The following is a 25,232-nucleotide window of genomic DNA, read 5'->3' as shown; positions in this document are numbered from 1 at the left end:
AAAAGACATAACAGGAGATCGCATTGCCTGGAGAATACACTGTGTGTTACTGTGCTTTTACTGCAACTAAAGATAATCAATCTGCCTGGCTACCCTAAAAACACCAGCACAGATCATATCTAAAAAAGAGAATTCATATTAAATGAAGATTACCATCTTTCAACAGTGAATTCGCTGTTGATTCCGGATAAGCGTCCATCGTTGCCACTTCATCAGTGACGTACAATTCCTGCGTCAAAACATGAATGGAGAGCAACGGCGATGGCTCATGAATATGAATTAGCTGTACTGACGTGGCATTCATTAAAAATTCGCAAACTGACACAATTTTATTGTAATGGTGATTTAACTAGTTTTAGATTTTTTTAAAAAAGGTATTCTGTTAATTTATGTCATAATCTATCGCATTATAACTGGAAATAAATATGAATTCCGTTTCTTGTGGAAAAGAGGTCAAAGGTTAAACACACCTACTCACACTGACAAACGGAAGTGACAAACGTGACCATGCGTGTTAGTCTAATGTTTACTATTCTGAACGCGCTTTTTAAGGGAATACATGTGTACTGTTTGTAATGTAAAATGGAGTACATTTTAATAAGGAGTTTAATACTGAGTATTTGATCTGTGCGATTACTTATGGCAGGATTGTGAGTCGCGGAATTTATGACAGAGGTCCACAATAAAATAATAATGGACAGTGGGAATATCATCACGGACTTGTTTAACAGGGGAAGACCAGTCAGAGTATGTGCACCCATGGTCCGTTACTCAAAGTAAGTTAGACAGCATTGAATTGATTCATGTAATGTAATATTTTGTCCATGTCGTGTGTGTTCTGAATGGTTATTCTGTCTCTTTTCAGGTTAGCTTTCAGATGTTTAGTGAGGAAATATGACTGTGATTTATGTTTCACCCCAATGATCATTGCCGCTGATTTCATGCGCTCTGCAAAAGCCAGAGACAGTGAATTCACCACCAATAAGAGTAAGTCATTGTATAGATTTAAATTATTTATCATACAAAAGTTAACAACATTGACATGTCTATATTACTAACTGCACTGGTGCGATAATATGCAATGCTATTACCATTGTATAGATTAAATTAGGAAAAGTGACAATTTTATTAATGCACTTATAATTTTTTAGCCAATTGACAGTAAAGTTTGTGCTAAAATACTGTCATTGATGTTAACAAAAAGAAAAATAACATGGAAAGTGTTTTCTAATTTTGCATGATTTGATATATCGTATATATAGCGATGTTTTTTCCCTGTTCTCTTGTGACATGAACAGACTGCAGAAAAACGAAGTGACCTAAATATGTCCTAAAATTGTCAAGGTTTCAGTCGAATATAAATTAATTGTTCACACACACACACACACACACACACACACACACACACACACACACACACACACACACACTCGTAAACTTGGCCTCAGTTTTCTCAACAAGACTACACTTCGCTGCAACGCTACCTTTCACCTTCAGTTGAGTCACTGGCACAGCCTCTACTTGATAACTACTTTTAAAAAAATCTTTTAACATGTGTTTGCTTCTTAGCTGACCGACCCTTAATTGTCCAGTTTGCTGCGAAGGACGCACAGACGCTTGCAGATGCTGCATGTGTGGTTTCTCCTTTCTCAGATGGGGTGGATTTGAACTGTGGATGTCCACAAAGGTAATGCTAATATCCAGACTAATGAAATATTACCCATCACACACTGCTTAAAAAATATGGAATACTAATTGAGGATTTCTTGCGATACATAATGTATGTATCATCAAAAGGCGATTTGCGAACATTTGTGAACATTTTGTGCACAGGTTGTTTGTGGAAGCTGCAGTTTTTACAGCATTTCCCGTTCTTGAGTGACAGCAGTCATGTGGATGTGTGTGTTGCAGGTGGGCCGTGTCTGAAGGCTACGGTGCGTGCCTGATTAACAAACCTGAGCTTGTGAAAGACATGGTTAGGCACGTCCGAAACCAAATAGACAAACCCAACTATGCAGTATCCATAAAAATAAGGTGAGCATATGATCTCCTGACTTTAAAGTACACTCATTTTGCTAACTTGTATTAATTAATTTAAAAAATGTCTTCTTTTTAAAACTTGTTGAAATGATTGGACAGTTGATAACTTTAAAACAGTGTGTGTTTCTCAACTCCCTTTTTTTGTCCCAAAATGTAACTTATGTCTTTATATGAAGTTGAATATATAAATATGTCCATCTTTGTCCATATATATATGTACATACAGTATATACTAGCGTAAGGTGATAAATACTGCATAAAAAATATATATAAATATATAAAAAGGTTGGGGTTGGTCATTAAAAATTTTTTTTTTTGAAAAACGTCTCTTCTGCTCACCAAGGCTGCATTTATTGGATAAAATCATATTTTTGATAAAAAATACAGTAAAAAAATATATAATTTTAAATTGAATTTATTTCTGTAATGCAAAGCTAAATTTTCCAGTCTTAAGTATTATGATCCTTCAGAAATCATTCTAATATGCTGATTTGATGCTCAAGAAACATTTTTGATTATTATCAATGTTGAAAACGGTTGTGCTGCCTCATATTTTTGTGGAAACAATGATTCCATTAAAAATGTTGTGGTAAGATTAAAAAGAGAGAGAAATTAATACTTTCATTCACAAAGAATGCATTAAATTGATCAAAAGTGACAGTAAAGTCATAATATATAATGTGACAAAAGATTTATATTTAATAAATGCCTTAATAAATACAAATAAATTATGTTCAACTTTCTGTTAATCAAAGAACCGTTTTCAACATTGATAATATGACCAAATCATCATATTAGAATGATTTTTGGATATTGTTGATTAAATAAATGCAGCCTTGGTGAGCATAAGAAACTTCTTTCAAAAACATTTAAAGAAAAAAAATAAACTTTTGACTTATGCAAACTTTTGACAGGTCGTATATATATAAAGTGGCTTGACATTTACTGGCAGTTTTTTTTCTTTTTCTTGTCTTCAGAATTCACAAAGATGTCAGGAAGACAGTGGATCTCTGTCAGAAGGCGGAGGCGGCAGGCGTCTCATGGATTACAGTTCACGGGCGCACATCCGACGAGAGGCACCAGCCTGTTCATTATGATGCCATCAAGACCATCAAGGATAGCCTTTCCATCCCAGTCATCGCTAATGGTGACATCAAGAGCTTGCAGGATGTGGAGGCCACCTACGCCCTCACAGGGGTGGATGGTGTGTGTCAGATTAACCGCCTCTCCTCCACATGGATGATCTTTATCTGAGTCCTGTGTCTGATACCTTTGAATCTCTGCAGGTGTAATGGCTGCTCGGGGATTGCTGGCCAATCCTGCCATGTTCGCAGGGTACGAGGAGACCCCGCTGCAGTGTGTGTGGGACTGGGTGGACATCGCTGTGGAGCACGGGACCCCCTTCAGCTGTTTCCACCATCACCTGATTTACATGCTGGAACGCATCACCTCTCAGCCCGAGAGGAGGGTGTTCAATAATTTATCCAGTACGTCTGCAGTCATCGACTTCCTTCACAACACTTACGGCTCGACGTAGTTGTTTTTAATGAATGTATTCTTTTATAAGTTATAATAAAGGCGCAAATAAAGAACATCCTTGAAAAGAGTGCTAGTTTTCTGCATTAACTGCAACATGCTTTTAATAACACAGCTTTTTGAAAGGCAGAAGCAGAACATTTTACATCTCTTATTTTTAAATACACTATTGCCATAGTGCAGGGATCTTCAAGCTTTTGAATCAGAAACAGAAAGAGCTTTATTGCCAAGTATGTTTACACACACACACACACACACAGGAATTTGTCTTGGTGAGAGTAGCTTCCAGTGCAGAAGAAGAGTACAGTAATAATGCAAAAATTAAATATAATATTATAAGCAAACTAAATGTAAATAATGCAATATAGTACAGTAATAGAAAAATATATGTGTATATAATAGTTTCATGATTGTACAAATATGTCATTAACAGCTTATTATGTTTTTTTTACAGATGTACATATTTGAGATGCTATGTACACATGGACAGTTATAATAGACAAGGCATATGAGTCTTTTAACTGTTCACACTGAATAAAGCCTGAGGGAAAAACTGTTTGTTTCTTTTTGAAAGTCATTAGGCCCACATACATAGTGAAATAATGAGGATCTGACTGGTAGCTCAGTTGAGAAGAACATGACCTTGAGACCAGGCCAGTGTGGATGGGTGTTCAAGTCTTGGATAGGGTGTGTTATTTTTTAGATAATGTGTATTGCCTGTTTCCGAACATCTTCCAACGCAAACAATTCTCTTTAATGCCACAGAGCTTGTATCCAGTGTACATATAGGGAGTAACTTCAATGTACGTGTATGAAGGCCACTGCATCTGTGTGATTTAAAGAAAGTAAAGTGCAGTTGTTCCTCCGCTCCTCTAGGCGGCAGAAGCGGTTTCTCCTTCAGTCTGACACTTCTGCTGCTTGACAACATGACGCTTGATGACAATCACAACAACACGTGCAGATCTTGCAGATGACAAGATGACAGCTCTTAATGTCACTTTAACAGCGCATATTACAGCTCAACTGCAAATAAAACCGACACACACACGGATAAAATGAAGGAAACGAGTGTCACGAGACTCACCTGTGAGTAACTTTCCGCATAAAGTCAATTTCTCTGGTTTATCTTCCCTTCTTAACAGCCGTTGTGATTTGAATAAGTCATTGTTTGAGTTTACATATGATTACATAAGATGTCATAGCAGGGCTCTTTTGTCAGTTCATGTAAAATGATGTGAACTAAAAACTACAAAATTAGTCCTTTAACGTAAAATATTGCTGCTGAAAAAACCAAACGTATTATTTGACCTATAAACAAGTTGAGACAGTCGCATCTCTTCTATGAAGATTTATCATAGTCTTTGTTTACATGCTAAACTCTTTCAGACCTTCAAAAGATCAAATCAATCGCTAGTGGTTACGTTACCTTAATAATCTTTAAATTAATCTTCATCTGATATTCACATTATAACGTAGAAAAATAAGAAAACTGTTTGTCTCTGTTGATATAGTGTTGTCGTGATGTGTCAATTTTAAATTGTTCTCTGAGGTCCTTATAGGACAATAATGTGAAGTTTATGAAAATAATTTTTGAACATTGCTTTATATAAAATACATATTTTATCAAACATGTTGAACCCAAAAATCTAAATAAGTTTTGTTCTAAATTTGAGGTTGATATCTCAAAAAATTAGCTTTCAGATTTAGTTTGGGTGCAGTACCAAATTTTCCACGTTAGATGCCAGCAAAGCTCAATTTTTTTAGTAGACAGATACAAACCACAATCTGACATCCATACCAACACACCCACACAATTATAGCTGCATAATTTATCCAATTGGGTCTATAATATGCAAAAAAAGCGAGTATTTCCCTAATCTGGTGCAAATAAAATGGTGCTAAAATAGTAAAAAATAGTAAAAATGTTCATTTGAAGCCTGAAAGCCTATTAACAAAGACTGCATCATTTTATAGTTAATCATTAAACTATACATTAAAAATGTACAGTTACGTCATTAAAAATTGCAGTTTAAATTTTCTTTGTCCTTAAAGTTTTTTGTCCTTAAGGTCCTGCATGTAACTATTTTGTGTTACTAGTGTAAAATAGATTTATTAAAGGAAATGAGGGTGAAATAGTATAATTCCAATAAAAATAATACAAAATGTATGCAGTAAGGTGATGATGCTGGGATAGAGGCGAAGGTTCAATCCCCATTATTGTTTACATTAAATAGTTGTCATTATAACCAACAAAGTGCCCCAAACGCCACCCTTGAGTGTGAAAGCCACAGTGGTGCAGTGATTAAACACACACTCTCTGGTGATGAGGCTGAGATAGAGGCGAGGGTTCAAATCCCAGCTAGGGACTTGAGACTCTGTCAAAGCTTTAACTGGTTTATTGGAAAATGAAAAGTCAAATATAAGTTCCAGCATATGTCTCAGCAAGAGATCTGTCCCTCACAGGTAAGAGTGCTGCCTCAGAGAGTTGGCCATGATGGGTGAGTGGTTACACACATGCTCTCTGTGTGTGAGGTGGCGATAGAGATGTGGGTTCTAGTCTCACACACACTTTAACTTGTTTATTGCAGAAGCACAACAGTGAAGTATGAGTTCCAGCGGGAGAAAGCCAAGAGATCTGTGGCTCACAGGTATGAGTGCTGCCTCATGGTTCAGAGGTTCCTGGTTCTAATCCCAGTCAGATCTCCAAGAAATCAGCAGATGAGGGACTGGTGGAGAAGTGAGGATAGGATGGAGGAGCTGTAGTCTGGGTCCTGGTGGAGAGGAAGAAGGGATGGAGGAGGTGTAGTCTGGGTCCTGGTGGACAGGAAGAAGGGATGGAGGAGTGAGAAGGAGTGTTGTTGAGTAAATTTTTTGCTGTGTGGGGTGAAGTGCATTTCATGCTTCCATTAAAATGGTTAAGTAAACATTGGCGTATAACCGCTGCTGGTTATGGTCCCAGAAATCCCCAGGGGGAGGAGTAAGGTCATTCCCTCCCCCCTTCGTGTCTGAGCTTGTCCGCCCTGATCCGATCCCATGATTGCCGTTCCTCACCGCATCCATGCTTCAGTGTCCAGGCCGGTCTCGAACCGGGATCCTCCCGCCAGGAGAGGACAAGCTCAACCCACTGAGCCACTGGCACTTCCACACCAACTCTGCTTTTTTTGGGGGGGCATGTCTTTATTATGTGGACAAACCAGTGAAACTAAAGCATTTTAACACAAAAAGTGGGATTTGAACCTGGACTCTCCACATGACGGAGTGACACACAGACCACTGAGCCACTGGAGCCGACACTCTAACTGTGCTTTTTTGGGGGCATGTCTTTATTATTTGGCAAAACTGTTAATACTAAAGCATTTTAAGACAAAGAGTGGGATTCGAACCCGGACTCTCCACATGACGGAGCGACACAACGTAAAGCAGTTAAAGAGAGATTTGAACCTGTGTCTTCATCACTGCCTCTTCCTCAGAGAGTGTGTGTTTATCCACTCGCCCATCATGGATTTCACAACAATAACTGGTTTTCGGGACTCCTCGTCAAATGAGAACAATTGGAAGTCAGCAATAGTGGGATTTGAACTCTGTGATTAAGACACAACACTTTCTCTCCTGAGCCGCTGAGTGTTTTCAACAGGTTTGATCCAGAGCTTTGTGTTAAATGATGAATAACTTCAGCAAATGTGGGGATTGAACCAGTAGTTTCTGGTTTGAAAGGGAGACAACTATCCACTGAGCCACAGAACCTGTGATGCAATTATAATGTTTTTAATTCACAGGTCTCTGTTGCAGTGTTGTGATTCAAAGGCACACATTCAAAGGCACCCATTACCCATTAGTTTCAGGTAAAACTTGTGCTCTATAATCACTTTATCTTGTTTTTAGTGTAAAAACAATGGGGAAAAAAAAGTTTTAGCAAAACATGATCCTCTCTACCACAGAGATTGTCTAGAACTCAGGGCTGGTTTAATCTTTTATATGAAGTATGAAGTATCTTTAGGCTCAGGCTTTGTAAAAGATGATCTGCATCTGTGGGATTTAAACATGTTTCTGTTACTGCTTCATGACTCAAAGTCTCAGATGTGATCTCTCCACTATAACCCGACGACAGTAAAGTGCAGTTGTTCCTCCGCTCCTCTAGGCGGCAGAAGCGGTTTCTCCTTCAGTCTGACACTTCTGCTGCTTGACAACATGACGCTTGATGACAATCACAACAACACGTGCAGATCCTGCAGATGACAAGATGACAGCTCTTAATGTCACTTTAACAGCGCATATTACAGCTCAACTGCAAATAAAACCGACACACACACGGATAAAATGAAGGAACCGAGTGTCACGAGACTCACCTGTGAGTAACTTTCCGCGTAAAGTCAATTTCTCTGATCAAATGACTTGCTCGCTCTATCAAATCAGTCGCTAGTTGTAGTCTCTGAATGAATCGCCCTCTGATAGTCACACTATAAAGTGTAATAAGAAGGACTCAGTTGATATTGCAGTGTTTTCTGGATTGGTGTGTGAGAGTCAGCAGGAGTTGTGTGTGAAGCTCTGATGTTCTTCTGTTGATTCATGCTTTTCTACTTCCGGTTAATACTGGGATATTAGAGTAGGATTTATTCTGTTTTCATAATTGTGTGTTGTGTAAGACAGTAATTGAATTAAACAAGACGAACATTAGATTGATTTATACAGCATTAGTGATGTGTAAAATATTTCATTTTAGACCATTTTTTATTTTAATTCATTTTTATTTTTAGATGTACAGTGTGTAATGATGTGTTTGTTTATGCCGTGACTCTACAGAATCAGAGATGTGTTGTGGAGTGTAAACCCGTCATCAGAAGCAGAGATCAGAGTCGTGTGGACAGACATTCACTGTAATGATGGACTTCTGCTCATGACAGGTAATGTGTAATGTGTGATTGTGTGTTTTACTGTGATAAACATGTAGTTTCCCATCACTTTCTTTTTTCCCCTTTGAAAAGCAAATGATGGGAACCTAAATAGGTGGGGAATAAACACTTCATTAAAAGAACAGTAGATTGAACCAAAAGATTATTATTGATTCCGCATTCATACTATGTATTAAATATATATTTTTTACAGCTTTAGGACTTTAATTTATGTAACCGTTTACATGTAACTATAGTTTAGAAATACAATTCTGATGGTTTAGTTATTCAGTGTGTAATGTAAAGTTGTGTTTATGTTTCCTCTCCAGAATACGGGATGTGTTTGGAGCGTCCGGTCATCAGAAGCAGAGATCTGAGTCGTGTGGACGGACGTTCCCTGTAATGATGGACTTCTGCTGATGGACGGGTAAGACTTCTCATGTGTGAATGTTGTTGTTTGTCGCTAAACATGTAGGTTCCCATCATTTTCTTTTTGGAGGGTCACACCTTTATAAAGCAAATGATGGGAACCTAAATAGGAGGGGAAGGGACGGCATGCCAGAATTTTGAGTCTGCTAATTTTTCTTCTTCATTGTATAAAGAAGCATAACCCCTGCTGGACATCGTGACGGGGTTCGGGGGGGACCCGACGCGTCCCCATCCCTTCATACACACACCATTCACTCGTATCGCGGAGATCTGGCTGGGATTGAACCAGCAACCTCTGAACCCGTGAGGCAGCGCTCTTACCTGTGAGCCGCAGATCTCTTGCTGAGACATGTGCAGGAACTTATATTTGACTTTTCTCCTGGATGAGGCCTGTGATTTTACAATAAATCTTGCTGAGGTGAGGATTGAACCCAAGCCTCCAGTGCAACCTTGTCAGCCGAGAACATGTGTGTGTAACCACTTGCACCACTGTGTCTTTCACACTCAGTACTGGCGTCTGGGGCCTTTTCTTTGATATAACAACTATAGCTAACAATTTAATTTCAAATAAACTCCCCGACCCCTTCACACATACACTCGTATCACAGAGATCTGGCTGGACTCGAACCAGCAACCTATGAACCCGTGACGCAGCGCTCTTACCTGTGAGCCGCAGATCTGTTCATGTGAAGGAACTTATATTTGACTATTATCCTGAGAGTTTCCAATAAAGCAGTTAAAGAGAGATTTGAACACGTGTCTTCATCACTGTCTCTTCCTCAGAGAGTGTGTGTTTATCCACTCGCCCATCATGGATTTCACAACAATAACTGGTTTTCGGGACTCCTCGTCTAATGAGAACAATTGGAAGTCAGCAATAGTGGGATTTGAACTCAGGACGCTGTGATTGAAACACAACACTTTCTCTCCTGAGCCACTGAGATTGCAGAGATGAGGAGTGTGTTCAACAGGTTTGATCCAGAGCTTTGTGTTAAATGATGAATAACTGCAGCAAACGTGGGGTTTGAACCAGGAGTTTCTGGTTTGAAACGGAGACAACTATCCACTGAGCCACAGAACCTGTGATGCAATTCTGATGTTTTTAAGGTCATTTAGATTTGATCTTAACTTAGGTTGAGGAAAAGATGTTCATCGTGTCTGTGGGATTTGATCACAGGTCTCTGTTGCAGTGTTGTGATTCAAAGGCACTCGTTTACCCATTACCCATTAGTTTCAGGTAAAACTTGTGCTCTATAATCACTTTATCTTGTTTTTAGCGTAAAAACATTTGGGGGAAAAAGTTTTAGCAAACAATGATCCTCTCTACCACAGAGATTGTCTAGAACTCAGGGCTGGTTTAGTCTTTTATATGAAGTCTGAAGTAACTTAGGCTCAGGCTTTGTAAAATATGATCTGCATCTGTGGGATTTAAACATGTTTCTGTTGCTGCTTCATGACTCAAAGTCTCAGATGTGATCTCTCCACTATAACCCGACGACAGTAAAGTGCAGTTGTTCCTCCGCTCCTCTAGGCGGCAGAAGCGGTTTCTCCTTCAGTCTGACACTTCTGCTGCTTGACAACATGACGCTTGATGACAATCACAACAACACGTGCAGATCCTGCAGATGAGAAGATGACAGCTCTTAATGTCACTTTAACAGCGCATATTACAGCTAAACTGCAAATAAAACCGACACACACACGGATAAAATGAAGGAACCGAGTGTCACGAGACTCACCTGTGAGTAACTTTCCGCATAAAGTCAATTTCTCTGATCAAGTGACTTGCTCGCTCTATCAAATCAGTCGCTAGTTGTAGCGTTACCTTTTTAGTCTCTGAATGAATCGCCCTCTGATATTCACACTATAAAGTGTAATAAGAAGGACTCAGTTGATATTGCAGTGTTTTCTGGATTGGTGTGAGAGAGTCAGCAGGAGTTGTGTGTGTGTGAAGCTCTGATGTTCTCCTGTTGATTCATGCTTTTCTACTTCCGGTTATGACAGGAATATTAGTGTGGTATTGATTCTGTTTTCATAATTGTGTGTTGTGTAAGACAGTAATTGAATTAAACAAGACGAACATTAGATTGATTTATACAGCATTAGTGATGTGTAAAATATTTCATTTTAGACCATTTTTTTTTATTGTTTTTTAGATGTACAGTGTGTAATGATGTGTTTGTTTATGCCGTGACTCTACAGAATCTGAGATGTGTTGTGGAGTGTAAACCCGGCCATCAGAAGCAGAGATCAGAGTCGTGTGGACAGACATTCACTGTAATGATGGACTTCTGCTCATGACAGGTAATGTGTAATGTGTGATTGTGTGTTTTACTGTGATAAACATGTAGATTTGCACATTCTTTTTGAAAAGCAAATGATGGGAACCTAAAGAGGAGGGGAATAAATACTTCATTAAAAGAACAGTAGATTGAGCCAAAATATTATTATTGATTCAGCATTCATACTATGTATTATATATATATATATATATGTATATATATTTTTACAGCTTTAGGATTTTAATTTATGTAACCGTTTACATTTAACTATCGTTTAGATAATTCTGATGGTTTAGTTATTCAGTGTGTAATATAAAGTAATGTTTGTGTTTATGTTTCCTCTCCAGAATACGGGATGTTTGGAGCGTCCGGTCATCAGAAGCAGAGATCTGAGTCGTGTGGACAGACGTTCCCTGTAATGATGGACTTCTGCTCATGGACGGGTAAGACTTCTCATGTGTGAATGTTGTCGTTTGGCGCTAAACATGTAGGTTCCCATCATTTTCTTTTTGGAGGGTCACACCTTTATAAAGCAAATGATGGGAACCTAAATAGGAGGGGAAGGGACGGCATGCCAGAATGTTGAGTCTGCTAATTTTTTTTCTTCTTCATTGTATCAAGAAGCATAACCCCTGCTGGACATCGTGACGGGGTTCGGGGGGGACCCGACGCGTCCCCATCCCTTCATACACACACCATTCACTCGTATCGCGGAGATCTGGCTGGGATTGAACCAGCAACCTCTGAACCCGTGAGGCAGCGCTCTTACCTGTGAGCCGCAGATCTCTTGCTGAGACATGTGCAGGAACTTATATTTGACTTTTCTCCTGGATGAGGCCTGTGATGATTTTACAATAAATCTTGCTGAGGCGAGGATTGAACCCAAGCCTCCAGTGCAACCTTATCAGCCGAGAACATGTGTGTGTAACCACTTGCACCACTGTGTCTTACACACTCATTACTGGCGTCTGGGGCCTTTTCTTTGATATAACAACTATAGCTAACAATTTAATTTCAAATAAACTCCCCGACCTCTTCACACATACACTCGTATCACAGAGATCTGGCTGGACTCGAACCAGCAACCTCTGAACCCGTGACGCAGCGCTCTTACTTGTGAGCCGCAGATCTGTTCATGTGAAGGAACTTATATTTGACTATTATCCTGAGAGTTTCCAATAAAGCAGTTAAAGAGAGATTTGAACACGTGTCTTCATCACTGCCTCTTCCTCAGAGAGTGTGTGTTTACCCACTCGCCCATCATGGATTTCACAACAACAACTGGTTTTCGGGACTCCTCGTCTAATGAGAACAATTGGAAGTCAGCAATAGTGGGATTTGAACTCAGGACGCTGTGATCGAAACACAACACTTTCTCTCCTGAGCCGCTGAGACTGCAGAGATGAGGAGTGTGTTCAACAGGTTTGATCCAGAGCTTTGTGTTAAATGATGAATAACTGCAGCAAACGTGGGGTTTGAACCAGAACTTTCTGGTTTGAAAGGGAGACAACTATCCACTGAGCCACAGAACCTGTGATGCAATTACGATGTTTTTAAGGTCATTTAGATTTGCTCAATGAAAAACAATGATCCTCTCTACCACAGAGAGTGTGTAGAACTCAGGGCTGGTTTAGTCTTTCACATTTAATTTTTATTTACTTTTTTTGTGGTTCAAACCTCAAGATTTTGTACTTTTTGTCATTGTGTAAAAATACTCAATTGCAATATTTGATAATCACTGATATTGCAAGGATATGTAATTATACTTCACTCTCATTAACTGACTAAACAAAATATCTATTTAAACTGAGCCATTCTTGACGAAAAACTTTTTGATTTGAGAAACTGCTTTTTTTTGTCGAGTTTATTTTATATTCAGGCTTGTTATTGCGCCCTGCTGTGGTGAACTGTGTGAATTACACCGCTGGAAATCGAGATCTATGAACATAAAAGTGTTTCGCCCTCCTGTGGTGAGCTTGTAAATTACACTGAGTCTTAACGAACAAATGTAAATGCACTACACTTCTGTAAGAGGGTGAGAGCAGAAAAACATATGAACTGCCAATCAGAACTATTTACACTGTTCAAATAAATATATTTGCAAATAATTCAAAACACTTTGGCTTATTTGTGCTGAATTTTGGGAATTACACCAAAACAAATTAAGTTCAATGAATTTAAATGTGTTGCGCCCTCCTGTGGTTATTTTTGTGAACTACACCAAAACAATTGGGTCTATGTCTATGTATCCTAGGGGTGAAAGCAGAATTATACACTCATAATAACGCAATGCAACATAAAGCATCAGATCTATCTATGTTCTTTCCTCTCTTCTGTTAAAATAAATTGATTGGCAAAAAGTCAAAAGACCTAAACCGTTGTGTGCCCTCCTGTGGTGATTTGTGTGAATTACACCGTTACAAATTGAGTCTAATAAACATAAAAGTGTTTCGCCCTCCTGTGGTGATTTGTATGAATTACACCGTTGCAAATCGAGTCTAATAAACATAAAAGAGTTTCGCCCTCCTGTGGTGATTTGTGTGAATTACACCGTTACAAATCGAGTCTAATAAACATAAAAGAGTTTTGCCCTCCTGTGGTGATTTGTATGAATTACACCGTTACAAATCGAGTTTAATAAATATAAAAGTGTTTCGCCCTCCTGTGGTGATTTGTATGAATTACACCGCTGCAAATCGAGTTTAATAAATATAAAAGTGTTTCGCCCTCCTGTGGTGATTTGTATGAATTACACCGCTGCAAATCGAGTTTAATAAATATAAAAGTGTTTCGCCCTCCTGTGGTGATTTGTGTGAATTACACCGCTGCAAATCGAGTTTAATAAATATAAAAGTGTTTCGCCCTCCTGTGGTGATTTGTGTGAATTACACCGTTACAAATCGAGTCTAATAAACATAAAAGAGTTTCGCCCTCCTGTGGTGATTTGTGTGAATTACACCGTTGCAAATCGAGTTTAATAAATATAAAAGTGTTTCGCCCTCCTGTGGTGATTTGTATGAATTACACCGTTGCAAATCGAGTTTAATAAATATAAAAGAGTTTCGCCCTCCTGTGGTGATTTGTATGAATTACACCATTGCAAATTGAGTCTAATAAACATAAAAGAGTTTCGCCCTCCTGTGGTGATTTATGTGAATTACACCATTACAAATCGAGTCTAATAAACATAAAAGAGTTTCGCCCTCCTGTGGTGATTTATGTGAATTACACCGTTGCAAATCGAGTTTAATAAATATAAAAGAGTTTCGCCCTCCTGTGGTGATTTATGTGAATTACACCGTTGCAAATCGAGTTTAATAAATATAAAAGAGTTTCTCCCTCCTGTGGTGATTTGTGTGAATTACACCATTACAAATCGAGTCTAATAAACATAAAAGAGTTTCGCCCTCCTGTGGTGATTTATGTGAATTACACCGTTGCAAATCGAGTTTAATAAATATAAAAGAGTTTCGCCCTCCTGTGGTGATTTATGTGAATTACACCGTTGCAAATCGAGTTTAATAAATATAAAAGAGTTTCTCCCTCCTGTGGTGATTTGTGTGAATTACACCATTACAAATCGAGTCTAATAAACATAAAAGAGTTTCGCCCTCCTGTGGTGATTTGTGTGAATTACACCGTTGCAAATCGAGTTTAATAAATATAAAAGAGTTTCGCCCTCCTGTGGTGATTTGTGTGAATTACACCGCTGCAAATCGAGTCTAATAAATATAAAAGTGTTTCGCCCTCCTGTGGTGATTTGTGTGAATTACACCGCTGCAAATCGAGTCTAATAAACATAAAAGAGTTTCGCCCTCCTGTGGTGATTTGTGTGAATTACACCGTTGCAAATTGAGTCTAATAAACATAAAAGTGTTTCGCCCTCCTGTGGTGATTTGTGTGAATTACACCGTTGCAAATTGAGTCTAATAAACATAAAAGTGTTTCGCCCTCCTGTGGTGATTTGTGTGAATTACACCGCTGCAAATCGAGTCTAATAAATATAAAAGAGTTTCGCCCTCCTGTGGTGATTTGTGTGAATTACACCGTTGCAAATTGAGTCTAATAAACATAAAAGAGTTTCGCCCTCCTGTGGTGATTTGTGTGAATTACACCGTTGCAAATTGAGTCTAATAAACATAAAAGAGTTTCGCCCTCCTGTGGTGATTTGTGTGAATTACACCGTTGCAAATTGAGTCTAATAAACATAAAAGAGTTTCGCCCTCCTGTGGTGATTTGTGTGAATTACACCGTTGCAAATTGAGTCTAATAAACATAAAAGAGTTTCGCCCTCCTGTGGTGATTTGTGTGAATTACACCGTTACAAATAGAGTCTATAAACATAAAAGAGTCTCGCCCTCCTGTGGTGATTTGTGTGAATTACACCGTTACAAATAGAGTCTATAAACATAAAAGAGTCTCGCCCTCCTGTGGTGATTTGTGTGAATTACACCGTGGCAAATCGAGTTTAATAAACATAAAAGAGTTTCGCCCTCCTGTGGTGATTTGTGTGAATTACACCGTTACAAATAGAGTCTAATAAACATAAAAGAGTTTCGCCCTCCTGTGGTGATTTGTATGAATTACACCGCTGCAAATCGAGTCTAATAAATATAAAAGAGTTTCGCCCTCCTGTGGTGATTTGTGTGAATTACACCGTTGCAAATCGAGTCTAATAAACATAAAAGAGTTTCGCCCTCCTGTGGTGAATTGTGTGAATTACACCGTTACAAATCGAGTCTAATAAACATAAAAGAGTTTCGCCCTCCTGTGGTGATTTGTGTGAATTACACCGTTGCAAATCGAGTCTAATAAACATAAAAGAGTTTCGCCCTCCTGTGGTGAATTGTGTGAATTACACCGTTACAAATCGAGTCTAATAAACATAAAAGAGTTTCGCCCTCCTGTGGTGAATTGTGTGAATTACACCGTTACAAATCGAGTCTAATAAACATAAAAGAGTTTCGCCCTCCTGTGGTGATTTGTGTGAATTACACCGTTGCAAATCGAGTATGATCGTGTTGCATCAGCTAAAAAAATATGCAAAAATGGAAAGACAAAATAAATTTATTATCAGATGAATTATCATATTTCCCACAAAATTCCCAAAAGAAGTTTTTATTATTCACTGAGAAGTTTTCATTGTTATTCATCATCATCATTTCCCCACGCATGATGGTTTTCTGTTCCTTTTTGCCCATCTCTGTATTTTCTTCGTAATTATAAACATTATATTATAATATTTTTTGTTGGATAAGCATTTATATTCGATTATAAGCACTATTTGTCCGTTTAATCATGAACTTTTCCCCATGACATGATCGACAAGAGCTCGTGCGCGATGCACAGCGCGCGCTTTAATGACGTCACTGGAGTGAGACAGCTGTGTTTGTGTGTTTGTCCGCGGTTAGTTTAGTTTTCCTGAATTGTGTCATTCGTCTGAAACTTCCTTGAACATTTTCTTTAGACGTAGGTGAGATGCAAAACAGTTCGCCTTTCTGTTTCTGGTGTCATGTTTTCTGCTTATCTGCGTTTGAGTTTTGAGTCTTGCTGAATGTTCATTTCCTGTTGCATCAGAGATCGTATATTTACAATTAACGTTATGCATTATAACACTTAATCGTTTAAACCACATATACATAATTACATAATCTGCAGTGCGGTCTACTAATCGCACTATACTGAGATATTATTATTATTATTATCTATAATGTTCTGTGACTGTGTGTATGTGGCGTATAACGTTATGCTTCCTGGTATTGAGTCAAACACAGTGTCAAAGTGTGTAAGTGGAAGAGACAGGAGGAATGTCATTGAACAAGACCTTTGATCCGAGCATAATACCATAAGTAGATTAACTGAGATTAATAACAGCCTTGATTAGTAAGGAATTATGCATTTGTTTTTTCAGTGGTTGATAATCTGGGAAAGCATTTTCTAAACTTACATGCATGTATAAATAAAATACTTTTTACATTTCTTTATTACTTTTTTGTCATGCAGCTGAAACAAAATGACGCTGCAGTGGACTGCGGTTGCTTCCTTCCTGTATGTGGAAATTGGTGTTCTTGTCATCTTCTGTCTACCTTTCGTCTCTCCGCAAAGGTAAAATGCTCCAGAGCCACAAGCCCGTCTAAACCATTTGCATGTTTGCCGTTGTCCACTTGCTCTTACTGATGTCCACTTGCTCTTACTGATGTCCACGTTTGCAGATGGCAGAGGATTTTTAAATGGAGCATCTGGAACCGTCTTTCCCAGTTCTGGAACAAGGGCTTTCTCACCATGATAGTAATCCTCATTGTTCTCTTCCTTGGTATGTCATGTTCTGTTTTTAATGCCATGTCTTAAAGGAGAACTCCGGTCAATTTTAACATTGAGCTCAATTTTTAGTAAATTTGGAGTGCTGTCAATACAGAGAACAACGAGAAAAATCGGTGCTGCCTATACAGTGTTATCCTCTTTTTAAAATGTGCACCCTGTTGACTTGAATGGAGCAAGTTTTAAACCTCCTTTTATCTGCTTAACATCCTTGATGTGTCATACAAGTGCCCAGCCATGTTGAGTGATTCCTTCAGAGTGAACACGGTGAATCTGACTGCATTAGATGTGAAAGATATTAATAAAAATGATGTTAATTCAACAAGCGCACATACCTGTATTTACTTCCTGTTTTCGGTCGAAGTCCACAGTAGTCGACAGTCGAGTTCACGCGCGTGATCATAGGTAACTAAGATGATTTTTTTTTTTACAAATATCCATCAGAGCTGATATTCTCAAAACACCACACAGCACCGTCTTCGGCTTCGTCACCGTGACAGTCTGAGTCTCCACTGTTGCTTAGTTACCTATGATCACGCGCGTGAACTCGACAGTCGACTACTGTGGACTTCGACCGAACACAGGAAGTAAATACAGGTATGTGCGCTTGTTGAATTAACAATTTTTATTAATATCTTTCACATCTAATGCAGTCAGATTCACCGTGTTCAGTCTGAAGGAATCACTCAACATGGCTGGGCACTTGTAATGACACATCAAGGACGTTAAGAGGATAAAAGCAGGTTTAAAACTTGCTCCATTCAAGTCAATAGGGTGCACATTATAAAAAGAGGATAACACGGTGTAGGCAACACAGATTTTTCTCGTTGTTCTCTGTATTGACAGCACTAAAAATTTAGCTCAATGTTAAAATTGACCGGAGTTCTCCTTTAAAGTGAGATTAGAAATGACCCAGGTTAACCCATCTGTGCTGTAATCTGCTGCAGACGCCCTGCGTGAGGTGAGGAAGTACTCGAACGCTGACCAGAGCAAAGAAGCCAAACTGCACCCCAACATGTTTGACCACATGCACATGAAGCTCTTCCGAGCCCAGAGGAACCTCTACATCTCTGGCTTCTCGCTCTTCCTGTGGCTGTACGCACTGATGTACACGTATGACATCGACCGCTGGCAGCTTGTCGTGTGATTTTGACCTTATATTGGTGCTCTTTCTCGCAGTGTCATGCGGAGAGTCGTCACTCTGATTAACCAGTTGGCCGTGGCCCTCGGCACCAGCGCTGCTCTGCAGACTCAGGCTGAAAGCGCCAACAAAGCTGCCAAGAAGTACATGGAGGACAATGAGATGCTCAAACAGGTTAAAAGCCTTTTTAAAGCCTTCCCAGTCTGATTATGCTATATTCTCACCAAATATTGGGTGCAATTTTTTGTCAACTAGTTCTTTCAGTTAGCACAAATTTTGTATTTCTTTTTGAAACTGATTGATCGTAAGCCTCATTTATCTGAGCTTATGCACCTCCGGCCCTGTGTACACCTGGTATTAAGATGTGTTTTCATCAATCCGATCACAAGTGGACGACACTAAATACAGGTGTAAACAGGGTCTAAAACATTTTGAGCTTGTCCACTTTCTATCACATTTAGAGCTTGTCGAAAACGCATGACTGGATTGCTTTTGTAGTGTAAATGCTCATGTGGTAAAATGTGTTCAAACAGCCACAAAAGACCGTCTACTCTCCAACTACTGACCGAATGCGTGAACATTATAGGAAGAGCTCTAGCCAGACGGGATTTAAACTTTGTCGGCTGAAGACCTTAGTTTGGTTTGAAGATAAAAAAAGTACCAAGCACAATGTTCTCTCACCATTCCTGATTTCTAACACACACACTCACACACTAACAGCATTCGGCTGGTCTTGCGTCTGTCAGAGCAGAAACTAAAGCTGCTGATCTCTGTGTGTTTACTGTCGTCTCCAGTCGCGTTCATATGTAAATTGCGTGAGCTTATTTCATCCGTTATATCGAAAGATCTGAAAAAGCCCATACATGAAGAAATCAGGAGAGAAGTGGACAAAAGAGATGGATTAAAACACCAGGTGTAAAAGGGAATGTGTCTCCCTCGTCTACTTGTGATCCAGTCGATCATAACGCATAACACAGCATAACGAGAGATTAATAAGTGATTTCTGTAGGCTGGTCATTTTTTATCTGAGAACACCACAAGTGTAATAATTACCAATTTATTGACACTTTTTTTCAAAACACCAAAAAAGCACAATTATTATTAAAAGTTTTTTATAACACAAGTTATACCCTGTGTAAACAAAGTCAGTACGCTTTAGTCGAATACATTAACATTTGGGTTAGTTCACCCAAAAATGAAAATGATCCCATAATTTACTCACCCTCAAGCCATCCTAGGTGTATATGATTTTCTTCTTTCTGCCAAACACAATCAGTTATATTAAAAATATCCTGGCTTTTCCCAGCTTTATAATGGGAGTGAATGGTACCTTAGATTTTGAAGCCCAAAAATTGGATCCATCCATCATAAATATAATCCTTATAAATATAATAAATATAATACATCACTTTTTAATGGACACCCTGCAGCCAATCAGAATCGAGTATTCACCCAAACCATGGTATAATAAGTTATAAATGTGGACATTTTTCTTTAAAATCGCTTCAGAAGGCATTTATTAACACCCTGGAGCCGTATGAGTTACTTTTATGATGGATGGATCCAACCCAAAAAGCTAGGAAGAGACAGAAAGAAGTGTTTGGCAGAATGAAGAATGTCAAACACATAGGATGGCTTAAGTGTGAGTAAATTATGGGACAATTTTAGGGTGAACTAAGCCTTTAACGAGCATTTTTGGGAAAAATACAATTCTCTCCAGGTAAAAATGACCATGACATGACATGAATCTCACAAAACCTGCTCCACATTTCAGCGACTGAAATAAGACATTATTTTCAATGAATATAAAATATTAAGATATAAAATATTGTTTATATTTTAATATTATTTGAACAATAACCATTGAAAACTTTGTATTAAATATATATTATTACATAGTTGTATTTTGAGAACCTTATATCTGTCATTTGAGTTTTCAAAAATACTAAAGATATTGTTTGATAAGTGCGATCTCTGATTGTAGTCCTTGAAAACCAAAAAAAGTAGTGCTAGAAAGTCCTGGAATCTCTTTTTACAGAATCTGTAAGACCCTGGACTTGGACATCTGCTTTTTGTAGCAGTCCCTCAGTGTTTATTCATGCTCATGAGGAGTTATTAAATCAATGTGTGTGGCGTTTGGGTCTTGAGAAATCCTTCTGACAGACCCTTGAGTAACAGAAGGACAAACCGCTGTCTTCCTCAGGCACTGGTGGACCCTAAAGGAGAAGGAGGGAAGAAACAAGATACAGAAGAGAACAAACTCCTGAAGAAAGAGATGCAGAGACTGGCAGAGGAGCTGAAGAGCAGCACAGATGGTGAGCACAGGCCTTCAGACACTCAACACTGATCCTAGATTACACTCACTATCAAATGAATCCTCTGGAAAACAGCAGCTCTATCAGTTACAGCGGTTTGCTTCTCTGACTGTAGCTCTGAAAAAGTCCAAGTCGGATTTAGATGCCATGAAGAAACAAACTGAAGGACTAACCAAAGAATACGACCGTCTCCTTCAAGAGCACCAGGAGCTTCAGGTAAGACCGACCGTATGATATTATACAAGCAAACATCAACTAAAACCATAAATATATAGATTTAGTTACTATTTTACTGTGTCCTTGTACCAGTAAATTATGCATAATTACATGCAACTAACCCTATTCCTAACCCTATAAGTACACATTGATAATTAATATCACTTAGTACCTAAATGTATAATTGCACTGAAACACGGACTCCTTAGAATAAAGTGTAACCAAGTATTTATTACTTGACGTAAACATTAACTGTAATAAAATGAAAATGAGAGGTTGCATTGGCAACTAGCTGAAAAAGTTTTTTATTTTGTTTAACCTTCAAGTACTAAAATAACCTTAAAAATGTCAAAAACACAATAAAATTACTAAAACTTTACAATTAAAATGAAAAAACTAAATCTAAAAATATTGAATATCATTCAAAATATTGACACAAACTATAACAGAATCTTGATACTATGCAAATGCAAATTTTGGCAGGTATTTTAAATTTATATTGGTTTTCATGTTTTAAACAACAATACTGTATGAATACTTCCATGCTTCAACCTTCAAAATATTATAATGAACAATAGATGAATAACAGTTTAGTAATTTATAAAATCAGACTGATCATTTATAAATCACACCATCAATACTAATCACCAAAATAGTGTGCATGCCGACACAAAAAATAGTTATATGTGCTAAGCACTTTGACATGACCAAGAACAATACAAAATCCTTGTTAACTTTCTTTTGTCTCTTTTCTAGAACCAGCCGGACAATGGAGACAAAAAGGATAACTAGGCAAGTGGACAATGGAAACCTGTATGATAATCACTCACCTGGTAGCATGACATGAGTCTCGGTTCTGAACCACCCATGACATCACATCCTGTCAGGTTACCTGCTCGTCACCACACATTTGTAGTAGCGGTTTGGCTTTGATACACATCTCTATTGTTTTGATGTTCTGGCTGATGCGGGGCAGTGCTGTTTTTTAAAGATCGTCTCCAAAAAACTGTATCCGCACACTTTTATTGAAGTTATTTAATGAATAAGCCATATTAGACTGATGTTTGCATGTTGCATTGCTTTACCTCACGTTGCTTTCATTCTCCTCTGCTCGATTCTCTCGAAAGTGCATATTGAACCAGTCTGTCGCGCAACACCCAGAAACTTCCCACATGCAAACATGAGTCACAGTAGCTGTAATATTAGGAATACTTCCTGAAGATATGCATATTTTCACAGCAATGTCACCAACAAAAACAAGTTCGTTGACACAATGCATCAGATTGCAAGTGGAACATACATTACAAACTGCGTTAGTCATTTAAATCAACTTTAATTAAGAAGAATAAAACCGTATACACATAAATAACAGATAATAATGAGTAAACGCGTCACAGTGAGACCATTTCCGGGCCGAGCAAACAGTCTGTTAGTGAGCGGTTAGTGTGTTTGTTCTGGAGTCTGGAGAGGTAGGTCAGTTACACCTGAGTTCAATCACTGTTAGTTGTTAAACACATGCACACACCACATGTGAAGATTTCCCAGTCCAATAGAGATCTTTTGAGGTAGCCGTTTCTGTGCTATTGATGCTTAACAATTAAACCTCACAAAACATGTCCAGGCCATATTTCCCCACGAAATCAAACCATTTAGATATTCTTTTGCATTTTTATTATGTCTCAATTAAGCACATTTTCCCTTCCGTTATTAATTAAAATAATAAGTAATACATTGATTACTGAGTTTAATGCAGTAATTCAATTAATTTCTTCATGCCAAATATAACTTTTCTTTTGATTTTAATAGTAAATCTGACCTGGACATGTTTTTTTGTGTGATTTACTTAGTTTTTGATGAAGTCTGAATATTGTATTTCATTGTTCACCTATTCTAGTCGCAGAACAACCAACATTTTACAATGAAAACATTTAGACTTATGGGAAGATTAAACGACTGAAAATTACCCTGTGAGGCGTAAAAAAAAGAAAGAAATTTGTTGTCTAAATAATGTGATTTTTTTTCTTCTCATTTACTAAGAATAAGCCGTCACCCACCGTGTGGGTGTTCGAAACCATGTTGCTGTTTATGATGCACAAATCTTCCACGCTCGCTTCCTCTCCCTCTCCCTCTCCTGTTTGTCTGATCCTGAGCAGCGCTCGAGAGGGAGAGGAGACGGGAACATTAGGAGAATACCTAAAATTGCTATGCAACTCTTTGATTAGAAATGTTATTTTTAGATTGTATAGTTGGCCGATTGCTGACTTGGTTTGAAATGTCTTAAAAGGGGGATTGTTCATGCCTTTGTAACGGTATCTTCCTGTCCAATGTGGTCAAATATAGCTTTTTTAAATAATAATATTGTAATATTCTTCTAATGGGTGCAAAATCACCTGCTTAAGTGCCTCAGTGAGTTGTTTACATTTTGCTGTGATTGTATTTTCACGATTAAAGTGAAGAACGGTACTGTTGTCATTGATGATTGTGCATCTTCTTTCGTTCTTTGTAGTAAATCATTCATTTTATTTTGAAAAGAATGCATCTAATCTTTCACATAAATGCTTCTTTTTTTTTTACACATTATCAGGATATTCACTGTTAAGTATACAAAAACATCAGCAAATAAAATTATGTACTACCTAACGTAAAAGCAAGTAATAAATGCCACTCGTTTTATTTGCCTTACAAGTCACAAATAAAAATCCTTTCCTTGGTTGTGGACAAAGGAACATTTTCTCCAGCGGAAACCAGACAACGATTCATACAAGTATATAAAAGAATAATTATTTGCAAATTTGAGGAACAATTGATTGAACAACCTGAGAATAGACCATGTTGACCTTTTCTTTCTGCCGCTTTTTGTGTTTGTTTTTTTTTTGGCAAAGGAATGCACCCGTTCACACGTAACAACACACACACACGCACAACATTTCTCACAGTGACATTGCACAACATCGATCATGAAGATGATTACTTACATACCCATGGCGTCACACAAGCCCACAGTTCTGGACCGTTCCTCACGTTTCTTAAAAGGGAGGAACTGCTGTCAGGTGACATGTAAAAGCACAATGGTGAGCGTTTCGCTCCCTTCCTGACGATACGGTACTAACAAATGAGATGCAATTTGACATCCACCAACATACTCAACCTATAGCCTGCATGGCAAGGCCTACCTATATTAAGCACACAGTGTTGTGGTCAACTGTCTCAGGCATCTATCTGTGTGTATGGCAGAAGAGAAAGTTACAAGCAGACGTGGTCATGTACCCACAAGGTATAATCTTGTTATTCCTCGAAGGGCCTGTGCACGATGATGGCTTAAATGAGAGGAAATCCAATGTTTAGTTTCCGTTGAGATACTTCTAAAAGCATCTTTGCGTTGAATCCAAACAGGTTTGGTAGTAAAGACATTCTTCTTCTTTTTTAACCCAAAACAGCATGTACATTCAAGAAATAATTCTACTATATCAAAACAACAGATTTTTTCCTTACTTCACATCATTTACATGGGTCCAATAGAAAGTGTAACTCGTATAAACGGGCCCTGTTGCTCCCTGCGCAGGCGAGTATGTTGTGCGTCACAGACGCGTCTCCCGCTCCGGGTCGTAATCTGTGGTTCGCGGGCATTGGTCCAAGTTACAGCTGTTGTTTTCTTCTTTCCTGAGAGCCTGCAGTTCTCCGGCCGCGGCACCCGTGCCTCCGTTTGCGAGTGTGTTGCGCTCTTCCCTCTGAACGTGCCGTCGTAACACCACCAGCCCAAGCACACACAGGAAGAAGGAAGCTGTCCGTAATCCCAGCGTCAGGCCCAGATATGCTATCCTGAGCGATGAAAGTCAGATGACCACAATTACACACCAGGACATGAACACATGATCTCTAAAAGTGATGTCCGGACTCCGGAGGGGACTTTGTTTTTAATGACCCAACAAGTTTGATTCAACCATCAAACTATGAGGAAAATATTTTAGCTTTTTAATATGAGAGAAAAACAAAACACTAAACTGTAAAAAATATTATGTTAAACTTGCGGGGGCGAAATGGCTGCTGTGGTTGCCAGAGATTCACC

General features: G+C 38.5%; 3 protein-coding genes and 1 long non-coding RNA gene across 11 annotated transcripts in view; 2 read left to right on the top strand and 2 right to left on the bottom strand.

Moving 5' to 3' along the window:
- cog5 (component of oligomeric golgi complex 5) overlaps positions 1-280 on the bottom strand; it is a 79,053-nt gene extending 78,773 nt beyond the window's left edge. Inside the window, exon 1 of the mRNA XM_079622614.1 lies at positions 154-280. Within this exon, the coding sequence (XP_079478740.1) occupies positions 154-199 (46 nt within the window). The 5' untranslated portion in view covers positions 200-280. The remainder of the gene's footprint in view (positions 1-153) is intronic.
- A 118-nt stretch (positions 281-398) lies between these two features.
- Positions 399-23,643, top strand: dus4l (dihydrouridine synthase 4-like). The gene is made up of 14 exons (XM_079622972.1): positions 399-776; positions 866-987; positions 1,570-1,687; positions 1,912-2,034; positions 3,018-3,244; positions 3,327-3,573; positions 6,165-6,224; positions 17,183-17,281; positions 17,389-17,489; positions 18,442-18,589; positions 18,674-18,809; positions 20,839-20,950; positions 21,066-21,166; positions 21,923-23,643. The coding sequence occupies exons 1-14, from the start codon at positions 667-669 to the stop codon at positions 21,956-21,958; spliced, it is 1,740 nt and encodes a 579-aa protein (XP_079479098.1). The 5' UTR covers positions 399-666; the 3' UTR covers positions 21,959-23,643.
- Positions 7,429-13,631, top strand: LOC307003807. The gene is made up of 6 exons (XR_013798823.1): positions 7,429-7,924; positions 8,377-8,477; positions 8,795-10,635; positions 11,097-11,198; positions 11,524-11,619; positions 11,798-13,631. It is a non-coding gene; the product is annotated as an uncharacterized lncRNA (long non-coding RNA).
- slco1c1 (solute carrier organic anion transporter family, member 1C1) overlaps positions 23,634-25,232 on the bottom strand; it is a 32,985-nt gene continuing 31,386 nt past the window's right edge. For all 8 annotated transcript variants that reach the window (XM_079622621.1, XM_079622619.1, XM_079622618.1 and 5 more), the window contains one exon: positions 23,634-24,985. In XM_079622621.1, the coding sequence (XP_079478747.1) occupies positions 24,745-24,985 (241 nt within the window). In that variant the 3' untranslated portion in view covers positions 23,634-24,744. The remainder of the gene's footprint in view (positions 24,986-25,232) is intronic.

This window comes from Phoxinus phoxinus, assembly GCF_949152265.1.
Source record: "Phoxinus phoxinus genome assembly, chromosome: 9".
Lineage (NCBI taxonomy): Eukaryota > Metazoa > Chordata > Actinopteri > Cypriniformes > Leuciscidae > Phoxinus > Phoxinus phoxinus.
This window is presented reverse-complemented; position numbering and strand designations above follow the sequence as displayed.